Genomic DNA, 24,426 nt, shown 5'->3' with positions numbered 1-24,426 from the left:
GTTACCTCGCTTTTTTCTCACAGCATCATGTGGCTCTGTGAAGGTATACTTGAATATTTTCTGAACGAAATCAGACTTAGCAATATAAACAAACCATCCAAATGTAATTATGTGAACCATTCACTCACCAGACTCTTGCTTGTCTTAGAAATAAAAAAGGTGTTCAGAGGACAGATGATATAGATGATGGTCCATGTCTCTTTAGAAAGCTATTTGAAGAAATGCCTCTGTTTCTCTCAATAATTTTCATGTAGCAAGCACAGGCATTCCAAAGTCATTCCACTGACCTTAAATTGCCCTGGGTTTAGCTTTTAAAGAATAGCACTTTTATGATTAAAGTTGCAAGGTCTTAACCTGAGAAACAGTTGAATAAAGTCCTTCCCATTTTTCCTTTGCTTTTCCCCCTTGCCCTCTTCAACCCCCTCCAACCTCCAACATGTAAAGAATAGACTTGAAAGAGAAGACTAAAGATAGCCCTCAGAATGTGTTTGGAAAAGAGGAGGAAAGGATTACCTTTTCTAACTTTCTATTAACTACATATTTTTAAAAAAATTTTTTAAACTTCGAGAGCAAGCACTAGCAGGGGAGAGGGGCAGAGAGAGAGAGAGAGAGAGAGAGAGAGAGAGAGAGAGAGAGAATCCCATGCAGGTTCTGCACTGTCAACACAGAGCCAAACTTGGGGTTTGAACCCACGAACTGTGAGATCATGACCTGAGCCAAAACCAAGAGTTAGATGTTTAACCGCTTAACCAACTGAGCCTTCCAGGCACCCTCTATTAAGTGCATATTTAAAGCTCTCTAATCAAAACCACACTTTTCACATGTTCTCACTTATTCACTTGATTTAATAATACACACACACACACACACACACACACACACATATACAATGACAATGACAGCAGTGACAAAGCTAGCTAACATTTACTGAGGACATGTAGCACCAGGCAGGGAGGCGGTGTGTTTGAGTGGTTAAAAGCATGAAATTCCAGAGCTTGGAATCAGACAATCTGGTTTGAGTACTAACTGAAGGTGTATTCTTCACCAGGTTATTTAATCACCTTGGGCATCAGTTTTCTCATTTGTAAATCAGGGGCAATAATCCATTATAGGGTTCTTGTGAGAATTAAATATTATCTCATGCAAACTACATGAATACAGCAAGTGCTCCATTAATACTGGCCATTGTTATTGAACCAAATCAGATAACCCTAAATGTAAGGTCTGTTGGGCAGCTAAAAAAAGAATTCATCAAACGCAGATCAAGCATCTGCCGTGTCCCAGGCACGGTGCTAGTTGCAGTCTTTCCCCTTAGAGCCACAGTTCTGTGTCACTCCTTAGAAGCCCTGTCCGTGAACCCTGTAGCCTTCCAACAGGTGACATGAAGATGTTCATACATTGAAGGATTTGTGAAGCCATCATTACATATTTTCATTTGCCTTTGTTTTCTACAATACTAGATACAAAATTCTTACTGTGAATAAATATTTAGAGATTTCGTTCGCTACTGATTGTGGCATATAAACACGAAGTCATATTAGGAATGAATTACGGAATGCTTATGCATGTTGTTAGCTGATTCAACAGGATTTTTAAAATTATTGACTACACAAATACCTCTTTACAACCAATAAATAGGAAATAGCAGCATTCCTTAGAAGCATTTAGGTATACACCATAACTAAAATCAATGTTATTTTATGTAATTAACTGAGCCACCAGTTCATCACCACTTTGTTTTCTGTAACATCATAAACGTGCAAAGAAGAAAGAGTGCAGAACCGGTAGTCTGTAGTTATACTTTTGGTCCTGCTGTAACATAACCTCAGTGAGTTCCAGTCCTTTTATTTCTGAATTGGATGAAATTATTTTTTCCAGCCCACATTATAGGGTTTTGGGGCTGATCACATATTAACTGATAAGGAAATATAAAATGTGTTCTCTCTCTTGCTCTCTCCCTCTCTCTCCCCCATCTCCTTTCCTCTCCTTTCTTTATACTCATACATATACTATTTATTTTTATTATCATCACTGGATAAAATTTATCGACTGAGAAAATATGAAACCAAATTCATAGATTATTTTCCAATATATAGCTAATATATTTGTATGAAAACACTATCTATGGTACAGTGACCTTGGAATTCTCTAATGGTACAGTGACCTTGGAATTCTCTAGACCAGATTTGAATCCCAGTTGTGTGTATCAGAAGGAACAGAATTCACTGCAGACCTAAAAAAGGGACTATTTGCCAAGAGGCTGGAAGGATCAAAAGAAGAGATAAGAGATACTATAGTATTCAGGAAGAGGGGCCACAGGCAAAAAGAATGCAGCTAATGGGGAAGAAATACCACAACTTCTCTCTCCTTTTTATCTCCTACTTGTGCCTGTAGTTGACCAAACCTAACTGGAAATCAGCAGAAAAGGGAGCCCAGGACATGAAATCTGCCTGGGTTATCTTCTCAGGGCACAGAGAAGGACTGAGAACAGATCCAGACAGGGCAGTTGGAAAATAACCATAGGCGTGTTACTTAATCTCATTTAAAAATAGAGCTAATGATGAGCACTGGGTGTTGTATGGACACCAATTTGAAAATAAATTATATTTAATATATAAAAAAAAATAGAGCTAATGCCTGCCTTGCAGTTATTGTGAATATTCAGTATCAAAGATATTTAATAAATGGTCATTCTTTTCACTCTTTTATTTCTTAAGGCATCTTTGAATGGCACTCAGCTGTCTATACATTCTTATCTAAGCTTAGTTCTGCCTTCAGATCCTACCTTCCTACATCAATGATGTTTCTCCAATATTCTCAGTACTTGGTGATGTCTGTCTGCCTTTGTCACTGTTTTTTGTCTGTTTTTTTACTGAACAGTCATTTATTAGCTACTTTTCTCTATAAATGCCTGTGTTGGTTCTGCTGCCTATTTGCTCTTGGATCCATTCCTGGCTCGTGTCCCTCTTGGCTACACATCACAGGGAACCACATTTCCCAGAGTCTGTTGCCTTCTGGCTGCTGGGTAGGTTTAGCTAATGGAAGACATTAGTGCAAGGCTGGAGAGCAGGAGGAGGAGAGAAGAAGAGGTGTTTCTCATTGTCTCTCTCTGCTTTCTCTATTGTTTCTGGCTGCAGCTGAGTCTCTCCTGTGACTCTAACTCCTCCTTACATAGCCCCAGCAACCTCTGGGCTGCCTCCTCCATGGCTGGCTTGCAGACGCTGGGAATATCATCTCCTATTGTTGTACCTCTAGCCCAACAAGTGGTACTGGTTGCTAAACTCTGGTTGCCTCACTGATTCCTGTTTTGCTTCCTATCAGCTAGGTAACCAGTTTCCTATATTAAATTCACCCTGTTTGAAACACCTAGAGTGGTTTCAGGTTTCCTGGCTGGATCATGTCAAATATGATATCCCTATTTTTCCCCAAACAGACCAACTGTAAAACCCTCAAAAGCATGATGTACCTACCTAATTATCTCAGTTACACATCAGCAGTGCTTAGACTAATAGAAGCCTCATGTTTAGCCAGGATTTGACCAGGAGAAACTCGGGAGGCTTTTAGTAAGTGTTCAGTCGATGGAGCTGAGTAGGTTACATAAGCCTGGTGTGCTCTGTGAGTGTTAGAATTCTCTCTCTTACCAGTACCTCTTGCTCTTTTTAAATTCTATTTTATTATTATTATTATTATTATTATTATTATTATTGTTATTACCTCCTAGTCTTTAGCTGTAATACTGGTGATCAGGTCTCAGATTACTGACATAACATCTTCTGATGAAAAGTTGAGCAAATGCTAGTTTAGAATAGGTATTTAAATCAACTTGACTCCAACTAGTTTGTGGGGAGAGATGATGTTCTTAGTCCAAAGTCTGTCAGCCTACCCAGCTGAAGCACTGGGTCTCTGTCTTGTTCATTGGCATAACATTCAGTCATTTGTCCCAAGTAGGAATCACTCGGGTTGTGTACTGTTTGAAGATCCTCTTTGGGAACTTAGATACCTAGTGCTTTTAAAAAATGGTCTCGCAAGTACAATGACGAAGTACATTTTTTTAAGAAGTACATTTTTTTTGCATTTTAGAGATGACCTTGACAGGAAACTTCAGGCTATTGCTGTTTCAAAACTACTGAAAAGCAGCTCTAATCAAGTGATATTTCTGGGATATATCACTTCAGCACCTGGTTCCAGGGATTATACACAGCTCATTGAACACGGCAATGTGAAGGTAACATAATCTTAATAGGATTTCTGATTTCCTAACTAAAATGTTTCTTCTTCACGTTAAAAAAAAACCCCAGTGCAACAATTTAATATGTGTTCTGATTATATACTGCTGCGTAGAAAACCAAGAAACATAGGGGCTTTAAACGGCAGCAGTCCTCGGTTGCTCACAGATCTGCAGTTTGGACAGGGCTGGGAGGGCATAGCCTATCTGTGCTTCATACAGAGATGTGGCTCAACTGAGGACTGGAGGATCCACTTTGCAGATGACTCACAGGGGGCAAGTTGCTGTTGGCTGTTGACCAGGAGCCCAGTTCAGGCTTTGGGTGCGGGGTCCTGGGTTCTCTCCATGGGCTAACTTGGGCTTCCTCCCTGCAGATGGCTGGGTTCTCAGAGTGTGTTTCAAAGAGAACCAGGAAGAAGTTGTATTGCCTTGTATGACCTAGCCTTGAGTTACATAGTGTGACCTCTGCCATCATCAGAAGCCTGCTCACATTCAAGGAGGAGAAACAGAAATCCCATCATCTCCATGGGAGGAGAATCAAAGTCACTTTATGAGAATACCATATGGAAAGTGGGTTATCGTAGCCATGTTTAGGAACTATAATCTGACACATTATGCAAGTTAATTATGATGTTGAGTGTAAAAGATAGAATGAAATATATAGAGAGGCTGGCTGATCAGCCATATAGGGCCTCACTAACTGAATTTAGTCCTTACCTGTTTGGGTCCAAAACCTGAATTTGTCAGTGTACCCAGATATAATCATGCTCTGGGGAACTGACACACAAATCAAATCCTTGAGACATACATACACTAGAATGCTAATAAATGCAGTGACTTATAATGAGAAATATAATTGGTATATTCCATTAAGTCCTGTGTAGATTTCTTGGTCCTTTACCTTTTGTTTTCAATTTCATCTTCTTGAGATATTTGCAGAGAAAAAAGCTTACCTATTTTACCAAGTGCTTGGAAAGATATGAGAAAGAGCATAGTATGAATAGGGTTTCTACTGTGGCTTAAATAGCAGAGAACTGTATTTCTTTTTTTTAATTTTTATTTTTCTAAACATGTTTAAAAATTTTTTTTGATTTTTATTTTTGAGAGAGAGAGAGAATGAGAGAGAGAGATAAAAACGTGCACAAGCAGGGGAGGAGCAGAGAGAGAGGGAGACCCAGAATCCGAAGCAGGCTCCAGGCTCCCTGCTGTCAGCATAGAGACTGATGTAGGGCTCAAACTCACGAACTGTGAGATCATGACCTGAGCCGAAGTCAGATGATTAACCAACTGAGCCACTAGGGCCCCCCTTATTTATTTATTTTTTTAATATTTAAATTTTTTTTTTGAGAGAAAGAGACAAAGCCTGAGCAAGGGAGGGACAGAGAGAGAGGGAGACTCAGAATCTGAAGCAGGCTCCAGGCTCTGAGCTGTCAGCACAGAGCCTGATGCGAGGCTTGTACTCAACAACCGCGAGATCATGACCTGAGCTAAAGTCGGATGCTTAACTGACTGAGCCACCCAGGTGCCCCTTAAATTTTTTTAAAATATTTTTTACTACTGTATTTCTTTATGTAAAATTCTGGGCAGGTGATCCAGTTCTGGTGCACTCCATGGTTTCAGGAATGTGTTCCTTCTATCCTGTGGCATCACTTTACAAGGTTTCTATTCCCAAATTTGCCTCATGGTCCACGATGGCAGCATCCATGTTCTAGCTAGCAAGATAGAGGAAGGGATTAAGAAGGGGCTAAGAGTGCAAATTCCAGGAAACTGACTTCCAACACCAGACTTACATTTCATTGACTGGATGTATAAGAAGTCAGGAGGTACACTCTTAAATCTTGATGATACACCCAGCAGCTAAAAATACTACAAGCTGGGGAAAAATACAGTGAGATATCGGGGAGATGAGTGAATCTCTGTGACAATGGATAAAGCAGGAAGTGGAGTCAAGATGGACCCCTGATTTTGGCTTTGGTCAGAGGGTTTATGATGGTGACGTTATTAAAGAGAATACTGAAGGAAGAAGAGCTTTGCAAAGATGATAATAAATTTAGCTCTAGGCTAACTCAAGGCATCTGTGGGATATTCATGGAGATGTCCAACAGGCAGCTGGATATATGGATTTGGAATTGAGGAGAACAGTCAGGACTAGAAAATAGATTAAGGAACTGCCACCATCTAGGTAATCGTGGAAGCCTTGGAAGTGGATGATACGGCTACTAAGTTAGAGAAGTGTAAAAGGAAGGCCAAAGAGAACCTCTGATAAAGTTGCATTTAATGTGGCTATCAGGGTGCTTGGGTGGCTCAGTCGGTTAGGTGTCTGACTTCAGCTCAGGTCATGATCTTGCAGTCCCTGAGTTCGAGCCCCTTGTTGGGCTCTGTGCTGATAGCTCAGAACCTGGAGCCTGCTTCCGATTCTGTGTCTCCCTCTCTCTCTGCCCTTCCCCTGCTTGCATTCTGTCTCTCTCTCTCTCTCTTTCTCTAAAATAAATAAACACTGATGTAGCTATCATGGGGATGATGGTGAGAGAAGAGAAGGGAGATTATCAAAGATGTATTTATTTTGGGGAGCGCGCAAGTGGGGGAAGGGCAGAGAGAGGGGGACAGAGGATCTGAAGAGGGCTCTGCACTGACAAGCTCACAGCAGCAAGCCCGATGTGGGGCTTGAACTCACAAACTGCAAGATCATGACCCCAGCTCAACCGACTGAGCCACCCGGGTGCCCCAGGGAGATTATTTCAGAAGAGAGATTAAAGAGAGGTCAGAAGAAAAAAAGGAAATCCTGATACGTGTGGAGTCAGAGGCCGTATCGGTTACTTAACACTGTGTAACAAACCACTTCAAACCTTCGTGGCTTAAAACAACAGTAGTTTAAGACTCCTTTGATTCTGTGGGTTTTCTGTTCTTGCCTGGGTTCACTCATGTAGTCAGCTGGTGGCTGTGGCCGGGGTTCGAAGATGGTCCCATCCACATGCCTGGGGCTTTGGTGCTGGTCGATGGCTGGGCCTCTCTCTCCATGTGGTCTCACTAGCCCAACAGGTGCCGCATTTACCAGCTGTGTGACCTGGGAGCAAGCTATTTAAAATTTCCAGGCCTCAGTGGCCACATCTGTAAAGTGGTGAGAGTAATATCTGTTGTATCACAGGGTGGATATGAGGATGAAATATAAGATAATGTCTGCAGGGCCCTCAACCTTGTATGTAGGGGGCACTCAGGAAGTGGAAGCTCTGTATATGTATATGTACTATGTGCATCTGGCTGTACGCATGAAATCAGATAAGATAAATGTGTGAGTACATAGTCTATAAAGTATAAAAGAATGTTAGATGACCATATTGGGCAAGTCTAAGAAACAATTGCATCCTAATAAGAGAAGGAATTCGTATAGTGTGTGTGTGTGTGTGTGTGTGTGTGTGTGTGTGTGTGTGTGTGTGTAAGGGATATGGATGGTGTTAAGGAAGAGGCATTTTATTTGATTTTTATTTAATCCTCTGTTGGTTACCACTATCATGGTCAAAAGCTGTGTCAAGACTGGCAGTGAATTCTCATATAGCTTTTTCTATTAGGAAGTTTATTAATGCGGAGAGGAGTTTTAATCATAAATGCTTGGATGAACAGATTTTTCTCTTTAAGAAATGAGTATTTGAATTCTGCAGTCTTAAAGTTTGACAGCATCTTTTTAAAAATCTAATAAAAAACATGACAGTTAAACATATTCATAGTTTATGGTTCCCAGTATATACAGCTGAATGACTAAATTTTTATTTCTTTCCAAGGCAAACCAAACAGTACTCTTTCAATTTTATTTGCTTTTTTCATCATTAACATTTTAAAGTTTAACTTTTAAAATGTGGTATAATTTTTTCCATGTATGCAAAGGCATGTAAATGGGTTGAGTGTGGCATATAAATAATAGTAAAGATTAACAAGCATCTGTGTGTTCACCACTAAGCTTATGAAAAAAATTAAGAAATAGGTAATAAATGTGTTTTCTTTTAGTGATTTAAAAACATATTTTAAGTTAAATTTTAATAGTAAAATTGAGAAATGATCAAAAGTGACGTATATTTTTTATTGATAGGGTTTTTAAAAAGAAGGAGATGGAAATTTGTTCAGTATAAAAGCTCCATATTTAGTTTCCCACCACATTACAGAAAAAGAATATGTTTATATTCTGCTTCTCTGATGAAAAATAACACCGGTCTTAAGCTTTCAACATCTAAAAGACTCATGGTTACTCCCCAAATGTGTTTATTTCCAATGATTCAATTTAACAAACACAGATTGAGCTCCTGCCGAATGCCAGGCTTCGTGCTAAGTACCAGGGAGGCAACGTGATGAAGGGTCCCTCCGCTCAGGAAGGGGAGGGTGGAGACCTAGAAACAAATAACTGTCCAGAATGGTGTAGCTGGTGTGTATAAAGTACTGCAGGGCATGAACGATGAGGATGCGGTAAACTCTGCTTGGGATGAAGGATGTGGAAAGCCACAGGAAGCCAGTGCCTGCATTGCTGATTCACCTGCCTAACCCTCTCTGTAGACCACCTTCACCTTTGTACCCCCAGCACCCAGTAGAGGGCCTAGATGGGCACCCAGTAGGTGCTCCAGAAATGTCTGTAGGGTGAATAAGTAATTTGGACCTTGACAGATCATTAGGAGTGAGGCAGAGAAAACAGCATGCACAAAAGCATATTTATTACTGTCCTTCACACATTTCCTTGGCAATTCAGAATAGAGCACTGTTTTTTATGCTTTAAACATTCTCTTCTCTGTTCTTTATGTAGGATATTGACAGCACGGATCGAGACAGATGGTGTGAATATATTATGTATCGAGGGCTGATCAGGTGAGCATAGGTTTTTGACTGTTGTTGTTTTATTATCTATTATGACTGCGATCTTTTGTGTCTATCCTGGAAGTAAAAAACTTTACAGACGTCATTTTGTGACTTTTTATAAACATTGATTTGGCTAGTTACACAGTTTAACCATTTTTTCAAGGCATGGTCTAATGATATAAGAAAGAATAAATGACAGAGTAAATTAAGCTTGATTGTATAAAAAGGATACTGTGTAAGTTATTAAGCATGAGAAACACATATTAACACATGTTAGGAATGCTCCCAGTTTTGACTGTATGCATGGTGGGAACATCATGGACCATGGAATAAGTTGAATTCCAGCTTTGCCAAGTTCTAATCATGTAATTTGGGATAGGTTAACTCACTTGTTGGAATCACTACTATATTGTGGTGAGATCTCTAGGTAAGTTATATTTTTTAAAAAATCACCCCAGGGGCGCCTGGGTGGCGCAGTCGGTTAAGCGTCCGACTTCAGCCAGGTCACGATCTCGCGGTCCGTGAGTTCGAGCCCCGCGTCAGGCTCTGGGCTGATGGCTCGGAGCCTGGAGCCTGTTTCCGATTCTGTGTCTCCCTCTCTCTCTGCCCCTCCCCCGTTCATGCTCTGTCTCTCTCTGTCCCAAAAATAAATAAAAAACGTTGAAAAAAAAAATAAAAAAAATAAAAAATCACCCCATATCAAAAAGTGAATACTATCCACATATGCATATATTAGGGTATGTATATTCCAAAATAATACACCTGAAGGATCTTAAAATTCAAATATGTAACTTTGTAAATCTGTTTTGAAGGTAGTATTTCCTTTAAAGAAGCTGAAGCAGTTTTAATACCAAAAAAGGGACTAGTCATTTATTCTTGGATTCACTCATTTATTCAACAAGTATTTATTAAATGCCTGTTACGTGCCAGGCATTGTTCTAAGCAATGAGGCTGTCACGGGAACCAAACAGAACCCTTGACTACCATACAGCTTACATTCCAGTGGAAGGAGACAGAAGGTAAGCACCTAAGAAAGAGAAGGGCAGGTGGTGGTAAATGTGACGAAAAGATGAGTGAGGCCAGGTAAGAAGGATGGGGATGGAGCGTGCAGGCTGAGGGGTGGCTGTGGTGTGATCTTTAGGGCGGGCAGCAGCCTGGAAGACATGAGGAAGGTCACCTGCGTATATCCTGTGACGAGCACTGCCAGCAAAGGGAAGAGCAGGTACAAAAGTTTGAGTGGCGCATGCCTGGTGTTGGTTGCTAACAGTGAGGAGGCCAGCGTGGCTAGAATAGAGAGAGATGGGAGGTGACATGAGAGAGGTAAGTGGGGACAGATCCTGTGGACAGCGGATCGATTCACAGGTCCCTCCACTTACAGGGTTCTTCAGTGGAGGGAACATGCTGGAGACAGTCCCCGAAGCTCACAGCTCTCTCCTGCTAGTACACAATCTGTTTGGAGATATTTGGCCCGAGGTCCCTAACTACCCTCCTTGGGAAAGTGATGGGAACTCTGGTGTGGGCTTCTATGAATGGGCCTTCCTGGGCCTTCGACCCTCCTCCGCACAGAGCCCTTCATCACCCAGAGGTGTCCTGGCATTGGCTACCTGGTGAAGTTAGGGGTGATGTTGAACTGATCACCCCTAAGTAACTTTCTAAGATCTGTGGTCCACATTTATGAAAGAAAACAGTTGCCTTCTAGGGATGACACAGAATCACAGGGTCAGCTTCTCTCCCGTTGGAGACATGGCTTGTTCAGTTATGAGTCATAGTCTGGTGAAAGCAAACCATTATGTCCAACTGTTCTTTACCTTATTTGTCATTCAACAAGTATTGGTGGAACATAATGTATGCGGAACACCAGGGGTATAAGTAGTAAATAAGACAGAGAAAGATCTGTACCCTGGCAGGAGAAAGAAACACAATAATTCCATGATGTTGTATTTTAGGAAGTGATGAGTGTGGTGGGGAAACATTGAGCAGGGTAAAGAGCATCCAGAGTATGGAGGTGGGGTGCCATTATAAGTAGGGGGTTGGGTAGGTCTTACGGAGAAGGTGACATTGGAGCTAAGATTTAAAGCAGTGGACCATGTGGCTATCTGAGAGAAGACCCTTCCAGGGACTAGCTAGGGTAAAAGCCCAAAGACAGAGTGCCAGATGTATCTGAAGAAAAGTGAGGCTAGTGGGGCTGGAGTGTGTGTAGCTAAATGGAGGTGGGAGAAGAGGTAAGGGGAGTATATGGGCAGGGAGGAAGGCAGCAGGTCACAAGTTCTGTGGACTCTAATTGAGAACTTTGGCCATGACTTAACGGTGACCTTTATTAGGTCCTGAACAATTCTACGGGTTCATATGCTTACTGGGGTGAGACAAGGAGATGCTTGAGATGTCAGGATCACTCTGGTTACACTAATAACTCAGAAACTCTAAGAGGCCCAGAACATACCCACATGGCTGCAGGACAGACAGGTTGACTATTATTTTGGGGTTTCCAAAGGGTTAAGGTGGGGGAGGGAGATGCTAAAGTATTAGTTTTGTAACATGTATATCAGATTGAAAACATTGTTTCTGTTTACATTCATATCAAAGTGGTTGTTTTCATGGGAATTTCTAGAAAACAGTTTATGATATAGACCGAAATAGGTATAAATTGAAGTTGTAATATTGTTAGTTGCCAAGGAAAAGTGCTGTTTATAATACCAGTGCCCATAATAGCTAATCATTTGGCTATGTATACTTGTGGCCCAAGACCTTTATCACCTTTCCTTGGAAGAGTTGGGGAGCAGATTTTTATATATAAATATTTACACATATATGCTAAATATAGCTGGGTGGCTTAAACAACAGAAATGTATTTTCTCACTGTTCTGGAGACAGAGAGAGTGGGCACACGTGCTGTGTGGTGTCTCTTCTTAAAAGAATGAGAGTCCTATTGGATCGGGGTCCCACCCCTGTGACCTCATTTAACTTAACTACTTCCTTTGAAACCCCATCTCCAAATAGGGCTATATTGGGGATTACAGTTTGACATATGAATTCAGGGGATGATACAAACATTTAGTCTACAACAGATGGAAATGTAACAGAACTAAAACCAAAAAAATCCTAAAATGTATATGAAACCACAAAAGACCCTAAATAGCCAAAGCAGTTTTGAAAAAGAAACACAAAGCTGGAGGCGTCACAGTCCCAGACTTCAAGTTATATTACAAAGCTGTAGTGATCAAAACAGTATGGTCCTGGCACAAAAATAGACACACAGATCGATGGAACACAATAGGAAATCCAGAAACGAACCCGCAACTCTATATGGTCAATTGATCTTCAACAAAACAGGAAAGAATATCCATTGGGAAACAGACAGCCTCTTCAATGAATGGTGTTGAGAAAACTGGACAGTGACATGCACAAGAATGAAACTGGGCCACTTTCTTATACCATACACAAAAATAAATTCAAAATGGATGAAAGACCTAAATATGAAACCTGAAACAATAAAAATCCTAGAAGAGAGCACAGGCAGGAATTTATCTGACTTTGGCCATAGCAACATTTTTCTAGATTTGTGTCCTGAGGGAAGGGAAATAAAAGCAAAATAAAAAGCTTCTGCACAGCAAAGGAAACAATCAACAAAACTAAAAGCAACCTGCTGAATGGGAGAAGATATAGAACATACTTGCCAACGACTTACCTGATAAAGGGTTAGTATCCAAAACATTATATAAAGAACTTACAAAACTCAATACCCCAAAGACAAATAATCCAACTAAAAATGGGCAGAAGAAATGAACAGACATTTCTCCAAAGAAGACATCCAGATGGCCAACAGACACATGAAAAGACACTCAGTATCACTCATGAACAAGGAAATGCAAATCAAAACTACAGTGATCACCTCACACCTGTCAGAATGGCTAAAAGAAAAAACACAAGAAATAACAAGTGTTGGCAAGAATATAGACAAAAAGGAACCCTTTTGCACTGTTGGTGGGAATGCAGACTGGTTTCCAGCCACTCTGAAAACAGTACGGAGACTCCTCAAAAAGTTAAAAGTGTAAGTACCCTACAATCCAGTAATCATATTTACCTAAAAAATACAAAACTCTAATTCAAAGGGATACATGCATCCCTATATTTACGGCAGCATTATTTATAATAGCCAAATTATGAAAGCAGCCCAAGTGTCCATTGATAGATGAATGGATAAAGAAGTGGTGTATATACACAACAGAATAATATTCGTCCATAAAAAGAATGAAATTTGCCATTTGCAATGATGTGGATGGAGCTAGAAGGCCGAGAAAGACAAATACCATATGATTTCACTCATATGTGGAATTTAAGAAACAAATAAAAAACAAGCAAAGGAAAAAAGAAAGGCAGTCCAAGAAACAGACTCTTAGTTATGGAGAACAAACTGATGGTCACCAGAAGGGAAGTGGCTGGGGGGTGGGGGGGATGGGCTAGACAGGTGATGGCGATTAAGGAGGGCACTTGTCATGATGAGCCTTGGCTGATGTATGTAAGTGTTGAACCCCTAGATCGTACACCTGAAACTAATATTACACTGTATGTTAACCATCCTGGAATTTAAACTTTTAAAATACCCAAATTAATGAAGTTAGGGATTACTGTTTTTCAGTTTCTGTCCATAAGACCAATTCTGTAAACGTTATCTCAATCATCTGCACTCAGTCAAGCACTTAATAAAAACCTATGGACAATGAGAAATCCCTTGTTTTAGTAGATGATTTGGATTGTCAGGTTCCTTATCTTCAAGGACTTTTAGAAGGACCTTGAAGGCAGTGTCCATGAAAGGAGTTAGAACGTTGATCTTAGATATTTGAGCAATAAAAAACCCTAGATTCACTGGACAGAATGACCTAGAATTACAGGGTACCACACGGATTTGGGACCTGAGCTTAGTAAACACGTCAGCCTGTCAGACAGCTTCCACCCCATTCCGATGCTGCCGTGGCTCTCCTTTTACCCTTCGTGGTGCGCAGACCTGCTGCCTCTACTTGTCTCAGCTCTGGGTTCCTGTCTCTATTTTGTACGTAGGTACGGGTTTTGTTTTAAATGTTTCTCCTATTACTAGTCTGGCTCAAGCCCCCACCAGCATTCACCTAAATTATTGCAGTGGCCTCCTACCTGGTCTCCCTTCTTCCCCCCTTTCCCTGGAGTCTATCCTCTACACAGTAGCCACTGCATTTCTGCACAGAATGCCTTGGATTGCCATCTCACTGTCGGAAAAATATCTGAAGTCTTTACAGTGGTCTGCAAGGAAAGTTATATCGTCTACTATCCCCAGCACCCGTGCAAACTCACCCCCAAGGTGTTTGCCCGTAGGCACTCCACTCTGGTCATTGTGGAACTGGCCCTCAAAAAAGCCAGGCACATTCTCCTTCGGGATGTTTGCATTTGCTATGCCTTTTCCCTAGCGCGCCCATCCTCCAGTATCCGTACGGGGTTGCTCCTTTACTTCATTCAAACTTTTGCTCAAATGGCACTCGGTCAGAGCAGTATGCTGTGAGCATTTACTCTAAGATAGCAGCCTCTGCCACTGAGCAGTCCCTGTCCTCTTTACTCTGCTTAGTCCCCTAGGGGACTTCGGCCTTTTCACCACCTGATAAGAGTGTACACGTACATATTTAATCTGTCCTCCTCAGCTGGAACGAAAGCTCTATGAAGGCAAGGGCCTTGTTTTGTTCACTGTTTATCCCCAATACCTGGAACAATGCCTGTATGTAGTAGGGACTCGATACATCTTTGTTCCTCGAATAAGTGAATAACTGAAGCTGATAGGTATTTTTTAGAGAGACCAGATATAAATAAAATAAAATAAAATAAAAATGAATTCTTGGTTGCTTATGGTTCCCTCGTTTTTCCATCTGGGCTTCTCTGTAACTATTTGGATAATACCTATAAAATGCTTTGATTTCCTGAAGAACTGACAGCTCTAAGCAAAAACAGGATGTGCAGTTTTTTTCAGACATTCAAAATCTTTTCTATTAGACTTGTAAATGTGGATGAAAATATGCATGTGATATTTGAATTTTAAAGGTAAGAAAGAATTTAGGCATATGCTGCTGTCATTGTGGAGAACTCCTTTTCTCGATGCAAAATATAATCGTGTGATAGGCAATTTGTAGAGACAGAATATTCATTAGTGTATGTTTAGTTAATTAAGCCTGGGTGCATGTTCCTTATTCATTTATATAGTAAAAGCAATGTTTTGATAAATATTTGGAGTAATAAATCAAGCTAATTGTAGTGATGTACAGAGTAGAGTTATAAATGGGAAACTGGCTTAATATTGCAGGTGTTATCTATTAGATCTCATCAGATTTCTATTTGGTGATAAAACCTTTACAAACCATTTCTATTTCTGCCACAGATTGGGCTATGCAAGAATCTCCCGTGCTGAACTGAGTGACTCTGAAATTCAAATGGCCAAATTTAGGATCCCTGATGACCCCATTAATTATAGAGACAACCAGAAAGTAGTCACAGACCAGAGGGCAGTTCCTAAGGAAATTCATTTCAATCCTAGGTGAGTGAATTCTTTCATGTTGTTGACTACAGTTGAGGCACCACATCCCCTTTACAGACCTAAATACTATCTCACAATGAGGCCCAAATTATGTATGGTTCTAGAGGTTCATTCAGGTAAGGGATCTCATGGTAAAAAAGATACTATCCCACTTGGGTTGAAGTTATGGTCCCTGCTTTCTGGGATAGAGAAACATGTTATGGTCTCAGGCTCAGGTGAAAAAGATCACATTGGCATCCTCTTCATCACCATCACCATCAACACCATCACAAGAGTGAATCTGTGAGTGTTCTGTGTCCCAGGCCCTGTTCTAGATGCTTTGGGTATTACCTCAACTAATAGTCATTGGGTTGGTATTCTTGTTGTCCTCATTTTATAGGTAAGTTCAGGCTGAGGAACATGAAGTAACTTCATTAGGGTACATAGCTAGTGAGTGACAGAGTTAACAACTGGGAAGGAAGCCCGTTAGCATCGTTAGGTTGCTGAGATTCTCAGCTCTGGCTGCATGTGCCACTCACGTGGAGAGCCCCACCCAGACGGACTCAGCAGGACCTCTTGGTGGTGTCGGCTTTGAGTTTTACAAAATCGTTCCCAGTTATTCAGACGTACAATTAAGACTGAGCCTGCGGAGAGTGGATAATTCATTTTCACCACAGAGATTCTAGCATGCGAAATATATTGGATTTTGTTTAGTTCTGAATAGAGGTTATCTGAGAAATCTATTTGCAGCAAACTATGTGCTTTGGAGTATGTGCTCTTTTTTCTTCCTATGACTGGATAATGAGAAGAAATGTTTGCATAAAACCAAAGCCAGAACATATCTATATATGTTATTATTATTTGATATATATACTACTTTTACCAGCTAGTCATTATGGAAACTTCTCAGACTTCATTTTATTTGCCTGGGGGGGGGGGGGTGTGGTGTTGGTGATGGAATTTATCCATTTTCTTTTTCTTCCTTGTCTCTCCTTACAACAAGAAAAAACGGTACCGAAGTATAGGGAACACATGTAAGAAGACCTACAGTCAAGTCTTTTTTATTTTTTATTTTTTTTAAGAGAGAGAGTGAGGGGCAAGGATAGAGGGAGAGAGAGAGAGAATCCCAAGCAGGCTCCACGCCCAGTGCAAAGCCCAACGTGGGGCTCCATCTCACGACCGTGAGATCATGACCCGAGCGGAAATCAAAAGTTGTATTCTCAACTGACTGAGCCACCTGGGCACTCCATATAACCAAGTCTTGATTGCTTGCATTACTGTTTGATCTCATCCCTAGTGTGTGAAATGTGCTCGTGAACAGCATGGGCTCTGGGGTAAGCTACCCGGTTCCAATCCTCACTTTTGTCAGAAACAGCTGGGTAACTGCAGGCAAGTTGGCTAATCCCTCTAAGCCTCAAGTTTCTCACCTGCAAAATGGGAAAAATCGTAGCACCTACCTCCTAAGGTTATTTGAGGTCTGACCGACACCTAGAGCTCTTAGAATAGTGTATGGTGATACATGTGGGTTTTTTCCTGTTCATACATTTGTGCTGACCGTGTGCTCTTGGCATATTTCGATAAAATTGTTTAGAAAAAAAAATAGTGCACGGTGAGTGCTTATTAGGCAGTAGATACAATAGCAACAGTAATATTTATAGTAGTCGCAGTAGAAGTGAAATAGAAAGTTTTCTTCCTTTTGTCAACTGAGGTGGCTTCTTATATGGAAGCTAGAAAATCTAGGAAGGAAAAAGGTCTCCCTGTTTCCTTATTCTCATATGCCAGGAGTGTGGAGAAGTCCAAATAAAATATTTTTAGCTAATCACAACTGCAGACTGATCCAAACCACCTGTGAAGGGAGCTAGATCTGTTTTCGCACTCAGTTTAATTATGAAAATAACAGAAGCATAAGTAGAAAGCGTGTCTTAATTTAAAAATTCCATACATACATACATATATATATATATATATATATATATATATATGAAGATGTATTAAATAAAGTCAACGAATACTGAGTTCACCAAAAATCCCATTCTTTAAGTCAACAAGTACTCACTGCCAGGCCTGAGGCCAGGCCTGGTGCTAGATACTGAGGACAAAATGGTGAATAAGACCAAATTTTTGTCCTATGGAGCTTATGTTCTACTGGGGAGACAAGCAATTCAGAGGTTATCACTGGTAATAGTTTTGGTACATCTCTGCTTTTTATGTGCATATATATCTATATATCACACAATTATCCCAACTTTATAAATGTATGAATCATATATGTATATGTGCATATGTCTGTATAGTCATTTTATGTATTAACCTGATTTTTTTCATCCAAACACTATATGATGAGCTTCCTTCCATAACAGTATATTCTTCTGAAAATATTTGTAAATGCTTCCATAATATTCCATTATATGGATGTAACAAATATAGCTAACCAAATGAGTTGTTTTTGCTCATTTATTCTTTTCATTATTATAAGAAGTCTTCTGGGGACTTCTAATTATAACTTTGGGCGCATCCTTGATTACTTCCTTAGGACTCAGTTCTAGTCATCGCAGATCAGAGGTGCTATTTTAATATTCCTTATTATTGTTTTGAGATGACAAATTAAACAGACCTCCTATCTCCTGTATTATGAAGGTTATTTGGATGCTGTGATTGCTGATGAAGAAAAGGAAGTCAGTGGCTTCATTTGCTCATGTCTTAGGTTCCTTTCTAGTGCCTTTTATATTTCATCATACCAACAAGAGCTATAGAATTAATTATTCATCAGTAAAGTAAGCTGTTCTTCTGTAGCATCTGTAGAAGACTAAGAAGTTGAAATTGCAAGTAGATTGCACGTGCATTAATGTAACACGAATAACATTTCGGGTTTCATGATCCCCTCATCCATAAAATGGATATTTTGCAAACTGAACACTAGAGAGAAAATCCAGACTTATTTTCCGCCAATGTTATCAGCTAATAATTCTTAAACGGTTGTGCTTTTGGAATGATTCATATACATGGAAAGAGGACTTCAAAGGTTAAAATTTTAGTCTGCCTTTCCCATATGCATGAATCCTTTTTTATGTCTTCATTTACTGATTTGTAAATTGATCACATCTCTCTTGGTTTTATGATAGGTAAGTAAAACCAAAGTAGATTATGGTTAAAATTTTATATAAGAATGTACCTTCATGAATGGTTTTTACATGTCAGTTACATGTCTTTTTGTTTGTTTGTTTTGTTTGTTTTTGTTTTTTAGATTTGGATCCTATAAAGAAGGACACCATTATGAGAACAATCACCATTTTCATATGAGTACTCCCAAATACTTTTTATGACCTATTTAAAACAGGATTCACTGACTGAGCAAGTCTGTGGAAAACAAAAGTATATAAGAAGAGAGATGCATGAAAATGGGAAACTACACACAAAGAACCTCAGTTTTGAAAAAATATGGTATTTATGCAGTGGGAAATTCTATCAATTTATTTAAATAGCTTACTAAATAAAAGCATTTCTCCAAATTGCTTTTCTTAAATTTCTGATAAAATGTAGAATGTGGGGTAATATAAGAAAGTTTTACTACTAGAGACAAACGAATAAAAAATGCCTTACCTTTTTAATGCTTAAAATAGAAAAATTGATTTACTGATGAGCTAGAAGGACTACTTACAAACATTAAATCCAGACTTATTTTCCTCCTGGGACAAAGCAAGGAAAAAAATGTTTAACGATTAAGTCTAATTGTTAGAAGAATAATGTGTCCATATAACTGTTGTTGACTCATCAGGAGAAGCATGCCCATCACCATTCTTCCTGGAGCTATGATAGAATCATCTGTCTTTTCTCTCATGGCTATACATGACATACTGTGGTGTTATCTCCAGTCAGGCCCCGGCTGTCAAGGAGCACACCTCAGCGCACAGGTCCCACAGAATGCATTTTCTTCCCTAGAACCAAGCAGGTAGGTGATGGAGAGAATTCAGCCCAACAGCACCATCTCTGTGGGGAATAGTAATTTAAATGTTCATGGGGGCACATTTCATCTTAGAACTGGAAAGGGCCCTAAATCTTGGTTTATCTTTTGGGATAGAGATCAAAAAATATGAGAGAGAAATTCAGAGGTTTTATGTCACAATCTAAGGGGCTTCCTTACATCTATTTAGTAAACATGTACTGAGCACACTGCCATATTCAAAATATTACGTCCCTCGGGTTTTAAAATATATCTACATGATACTTTCAGGGATCACGTCAGTAGTTCATTACTAGAGCAGTTTTTCTGAATGTGTAGAATACCCAAGAATTTTTTTTTTTTAAGGATGCATTTGAACTTAAATGACCATCAACTTAATTTAGACTGCTATATACTTAGGATGCTATATACGAACCTCATGGTAACACAAACCCAAAACCAATGACATAGACACAAAAAATAAAGAGAAAGAAAACCAAACATAACACTACAGAAACTCATCAATCACAAAGAAGGGGAGCAAAAGAGGAGGAAAGGAATAGAGAAGAACTACAAAAACAATCAGAAAACAATAATATGGCAGTAAGTTCACACCTGTCTGCTAGAACTTCACATACAAGTGGCCTAAATGCTCCATGCTCCGATCAAAAGACAGAGGGTGGCAAAATATATTTTAAAAAACCCAACTCATCTGTATGCTTCCTCCAAGACACTCACTTCAGATGTAAAGACACATACCAACTGAAAGTAAAGGGATGTAAACACATTTACCATGAAAATGAAAGCAGAAAAAAATATATAGTATCAAACAAAATAGACAAAATCAGAGAAAACAAAGACTGTAGCAAGAGACAAGAAGGGCATTACATAATTATATAGTGATCAATCCAACAACAGAGAATAACAGTTACAAAAATATATGCACCCAACATTGGAGCACCTAAATACATAAAGCAAATATTAACAGACATAAAGAGAGAACTTGATGGTAATACGAAAATGGTAGGGGACTTTAACACCCCACTTACATCAATGGGTAGATTATCCAGGCAGAAAATCAATAAGGAAACAGTGTCTCTGAATGACACACTAGACCAGATGGATATAACAGATATATATAGAACATTCTATCCCAAACCAACAGAATACACATTCTTTTCAAGTGTACATGGAACATTCTCCAGAAGAGATCGCACAGGTTAGGCCACACAACAAGCTTCAGTAAATTCAAGAAAATTGAAATCATACCTGCATCTTTTTTTTTTACCACAATGGTATGAAACTAGAAACCAACCATAAGAAAAAACCTGGAAAAAGCACAAACACAAACATGGAGTCGAAACATAATACTAAACAACCAATGGATCAGTGAAGGAATCAAAGAAGAAATTAAAAGCACATGGAGACAAATGAAAATGAAAACACAATGGTCCAAAGTCTTTGGGATGCAGCAAAAGCACTTCTAAGAGGGAAATATATAGTGATACAAGCCTACCTCAGAAAACAAGAATAAGTTCAAATAAACAATCTAACCTTAACATCTAAAGGAACTAGAAAAAGAAGAACAAAGAAATCCCAAAGTGAGTACAAGGAAGGAAATCATAAAAATCTGAGCAGAAAAAAATGACATAGAAATGAAAAAAAAAAACATAGAAAAAAATCAATAAACCAAGACCTCGTTCTTCAAAAAGATAATTGATAAACCCTTAGCCAGACTCATCAAGAAAAAAACAGAAAGGACCCAAATAAATAAAATCAGAAATTAAAGAGAAGTAACTATGACACTACAGAAATGCAAAGGATTATAAGAGAATACTATAAGAAATTATATGCCAACAAATTGGACAACCTAGAGGAAATGGATAAATTCTCAGAAATATACAATCTTACAAAACTGAATCACTAGGAAAATCTGAACAGACCAAATACTAGTAATGAAATTGAGTTGGTAATCAAAAAAACTACCAAAAAATAAAAATCCAGGACCACACGGTTTCACAGGTGAATTCTACCAAACACTTAAAAAAGAATTAACACCTCTTCTCAAACTATTCCAAAAAATAGAAGAGGAAGGAAACCTTCCAAATAAATTCTATGAGGTGAGCATTACCCTGATGCCAAAACCAAAGACACCACAAACCGCGCCCCCCCCCCAAAAAAAACTATAGGCCAATATCCCTGATGAAATAGATGCAAAAATCATCAGCAAAATATTAGCAAATTGCATTCAACAATACATTAAGAGGATCATCGGGATCGAGTGGGATTTATTCCAGGGATGCAAGGATGATTCAATGTGTTGAAATCAATCAGCGTGATATAACACCTCAACAAAATGAAAGATAAAAATCATATGATCATCTCAATAGATGCAGAAAATGCATTGGATAAAATTCAACACTGATTCATGTCAAAAACTCTCAACAAAGTGGGTTCAGAGGGAACATACCTCAACATAATAAAGGCCATGTATGAAAAATCCACAGCTAATAACTCAATAGTGAAAAACTGAGAACTTTCCCTTTTAGATCAGGAACAAGACAAGGATGTCCACTACTCTTGCTACTTTTATTCAACATAGTACTAGAAGTCCTAGCCACAGTAATCAGACAAGAAAAAGAAATAAGAGGCATCTATATGGTAAAGAAGTTAAACTGTTACTATTTGCAGATGACATAATAATATACATAGGAAATCCTAAAAACTCTACCTAAAACTACTAGAAGTAACAAATGAATTAAGTTGTTGGATTCAAAGTTAATACCCAGAAATTGACAGCATTTCTATACACTGTTAACTGAGTAGCAGAAAGAGAAAAACATAATTCCATTTATAATTACACCAAAAAGAATAAAATATCTAGGAATAAACTTAACCTAGAAGGTGAAAGACCTGTACTCCAAAAACTGTAAAACATGAATAAGAGAAATTGAAGATGACACAAACAAATGGAAAGATATTCCATGCTCATAGATTGGAAGAATTAATATTGCTAAAATGTCCATATTACTCAAAGCAATCTACAGATTCAATGCAATCCCTATCAAAATTCCAAGAACTAGAACAAATAATCCTAAAATTTGCATAGAATCACAAAAGACCCCGAACAGCCAAAGCAATCTTGAGAAAGAAGAACAGATCTAGAAGTGTCACACTCCCAGATTTTAAGATATACTACAAAGTTGTAGTAATAAAAACAATATGGTACTGGCAGAAAAAGAGATTTATAAATCAATGGAATAGAATAGAGAGCCCAGAAATAAACCAGAAATAAACTTACATGGCCAATTAATTTACAATAAATGAGACAAGAATATACAATGGAGAAAAGACCATCTCTTCAATAAGTGGCATTCAGAATGCTGGACACTTACATGCAAAAGAATGAACGTGGACCACTTTCTTACACCAGACACAAAAATAAACTCAAAATGGGTTAAAAACCTAAATATGCAACCTGAAACTGTAAAAGTCCTTACAAGAGAACCCAGGCAGTAATTTCTCAGACATTAGATGTAGCAATGTTTTTCTAGATATGTCTCCTAAGGCAAGAGCAAAACCAAATTATCGGGAATTACATCGAAATAAAAAGGTTTTACACAGTAAAGGAAATCATCAACAAAACAAAAAGACAACCTACTAAATGGGAGAAGGTCTTTGCAAATGATATATCCAAATAAGGGGCCAACGTCCAAAATATACCAAGAACTTGTACGACTCAATACCAAGAAAATGATCTGATTAAAAAATGGGCAGAAGACCTGAATGTTTCTAAAGAAGACATCCAGATGTCCAATAGACACAGAAAAGATGCTCAACATCATTAGTCATTAGGGAAATGCAAATCAAAACTGCAATGAAGTATCACCGTATACCTGTCAGAATGGCTAAAATAAAAAAGATAAGAAATGATAGTGTTGGCAAAGATGTGGAGAAAAGGAACCTTAGTGCACTGTTGATGGAAATGTAAATTGGTGCAGCCAATGTGGAAAACAGTATGGAGGTTCCTCAAAAATTAAAAATAGAGGTATCATATGATCCAATAATTCTACTACTGGGTATTTTCTTAAAGAAAATGAAAACTGTATGGAAACCAATTTGACAATAAATTTCATACTAAAAAAAATGTTATAACATACAACTAAAATAGCTACAATATTTAAATACAACAAATCATTTCTATACTTCCTATATAATTTATCAATAAAAACTTTCTGATGAAAAAAATGAAAACACTGATTTGAAATTTGCAGCATTGTTTACAACAGCCAAGATATGGAAGCAACCTAAGTGTCCATTGATAGACAAATGGGTAAGGAAGATGTGATATGTACACACACACACACACACACACACACACACACACACAGGAATATTATGCAGCCATAAAAAAGAGTGAGATCATGCCATTTGGGACAACATAGTTGGACCTAGAGGGTATGCTAAGTGAAATCAGTCAGACTGAGAAAGACAAATATATGACTTCAGTCATGTGGAATCTAAAAAAGCAAACAAATGAATAAACAACAACAACAAAGCAGAATCAGACCTAGGAGTATAGAGAACAAACTGATGGTTGCCAGAGGAGAGGGGGTAGGGGGTTGGACAAAATGGGTGAAGGGGAGTGGGAGATATGGGCTTCCGGTTGTAGGATGAATAAATCATGGGAATAAAAGGCACAGCACAGGGAATACAGTTGATGATGTAATAGCATTGTATAGTGACAGATGGTAGCTACAGTTGTGGTGAGCACAGCATAACCTATACTTGTCAAATCACTATGTTGTACACCTGAAACTAATGTCACATGCATCAACTATACTCAGATAAAAAAAATTTTTAATTAAGTAAAAAGCAAAATTTCTAGAAGTGATTTGG

General features: G+C 38.7%; 1 protein-coding gene across 4 annotated transcripts in view; it reads left to right on the top strand.

The window, feature by feature from the left end:
• Nucleotides 1-19,096, top strand: part of CWH43 (cell wall biogenesis 43 C-terminal homolog) — a 56,397-nt gene extending 37,301 nt beyond the window's left edge. For 2 of the 4 annotated variants that reach the window (XM_019412319.2, XM_019412329.2), the window contains exons 13-16: nt 4,081-4,225; nt 9,009-9,070; nt 15,453-15,608; nt 18,832-19,096. In XM_019412319.2, the coding sequence (XP_019267864.2) occupies nt 4,081-4,225; nt 9,009-9,070; nt 15,453-15,608; nt 18,832-18,910 (442 nt within the window). In that variant the 3' untranslated portion in view covers nt 18,911-19,096. Of the gene's footprint in view, nt 1-4,080; nt 4,226-9,008; nt 9,071-9,991; nt 10,145-15,452; nt 15,609-18,831 lie in introns of those variants that run through there. The other 2 variants (XR_008421774.1, XR_002070784.2) reach the window with 2 other exon arrangements.
• The last annotated feature ends 5,330 nt before the right edge of the window (nt 19,097-24,426 follow it).

This window comes from Panthera pardus, unplaced genomic scaffold (assembly GCF_024362965.1).
Source record: "Panthera pardus isolate Hobbes unplaced genomic scaffold, ASM2436296v1 HiC_scaffold_13, whole genome shotgun sequence".
NCBI classification, from domain to species: Eukaryota; Metazoa; Chordata; class Mammalia; order Carnivora; family Felidae; genus Panthera; species Panthera pardus.
This window is presented reverse-complemented; position numbering and strand designations above follow the sequence as displayed.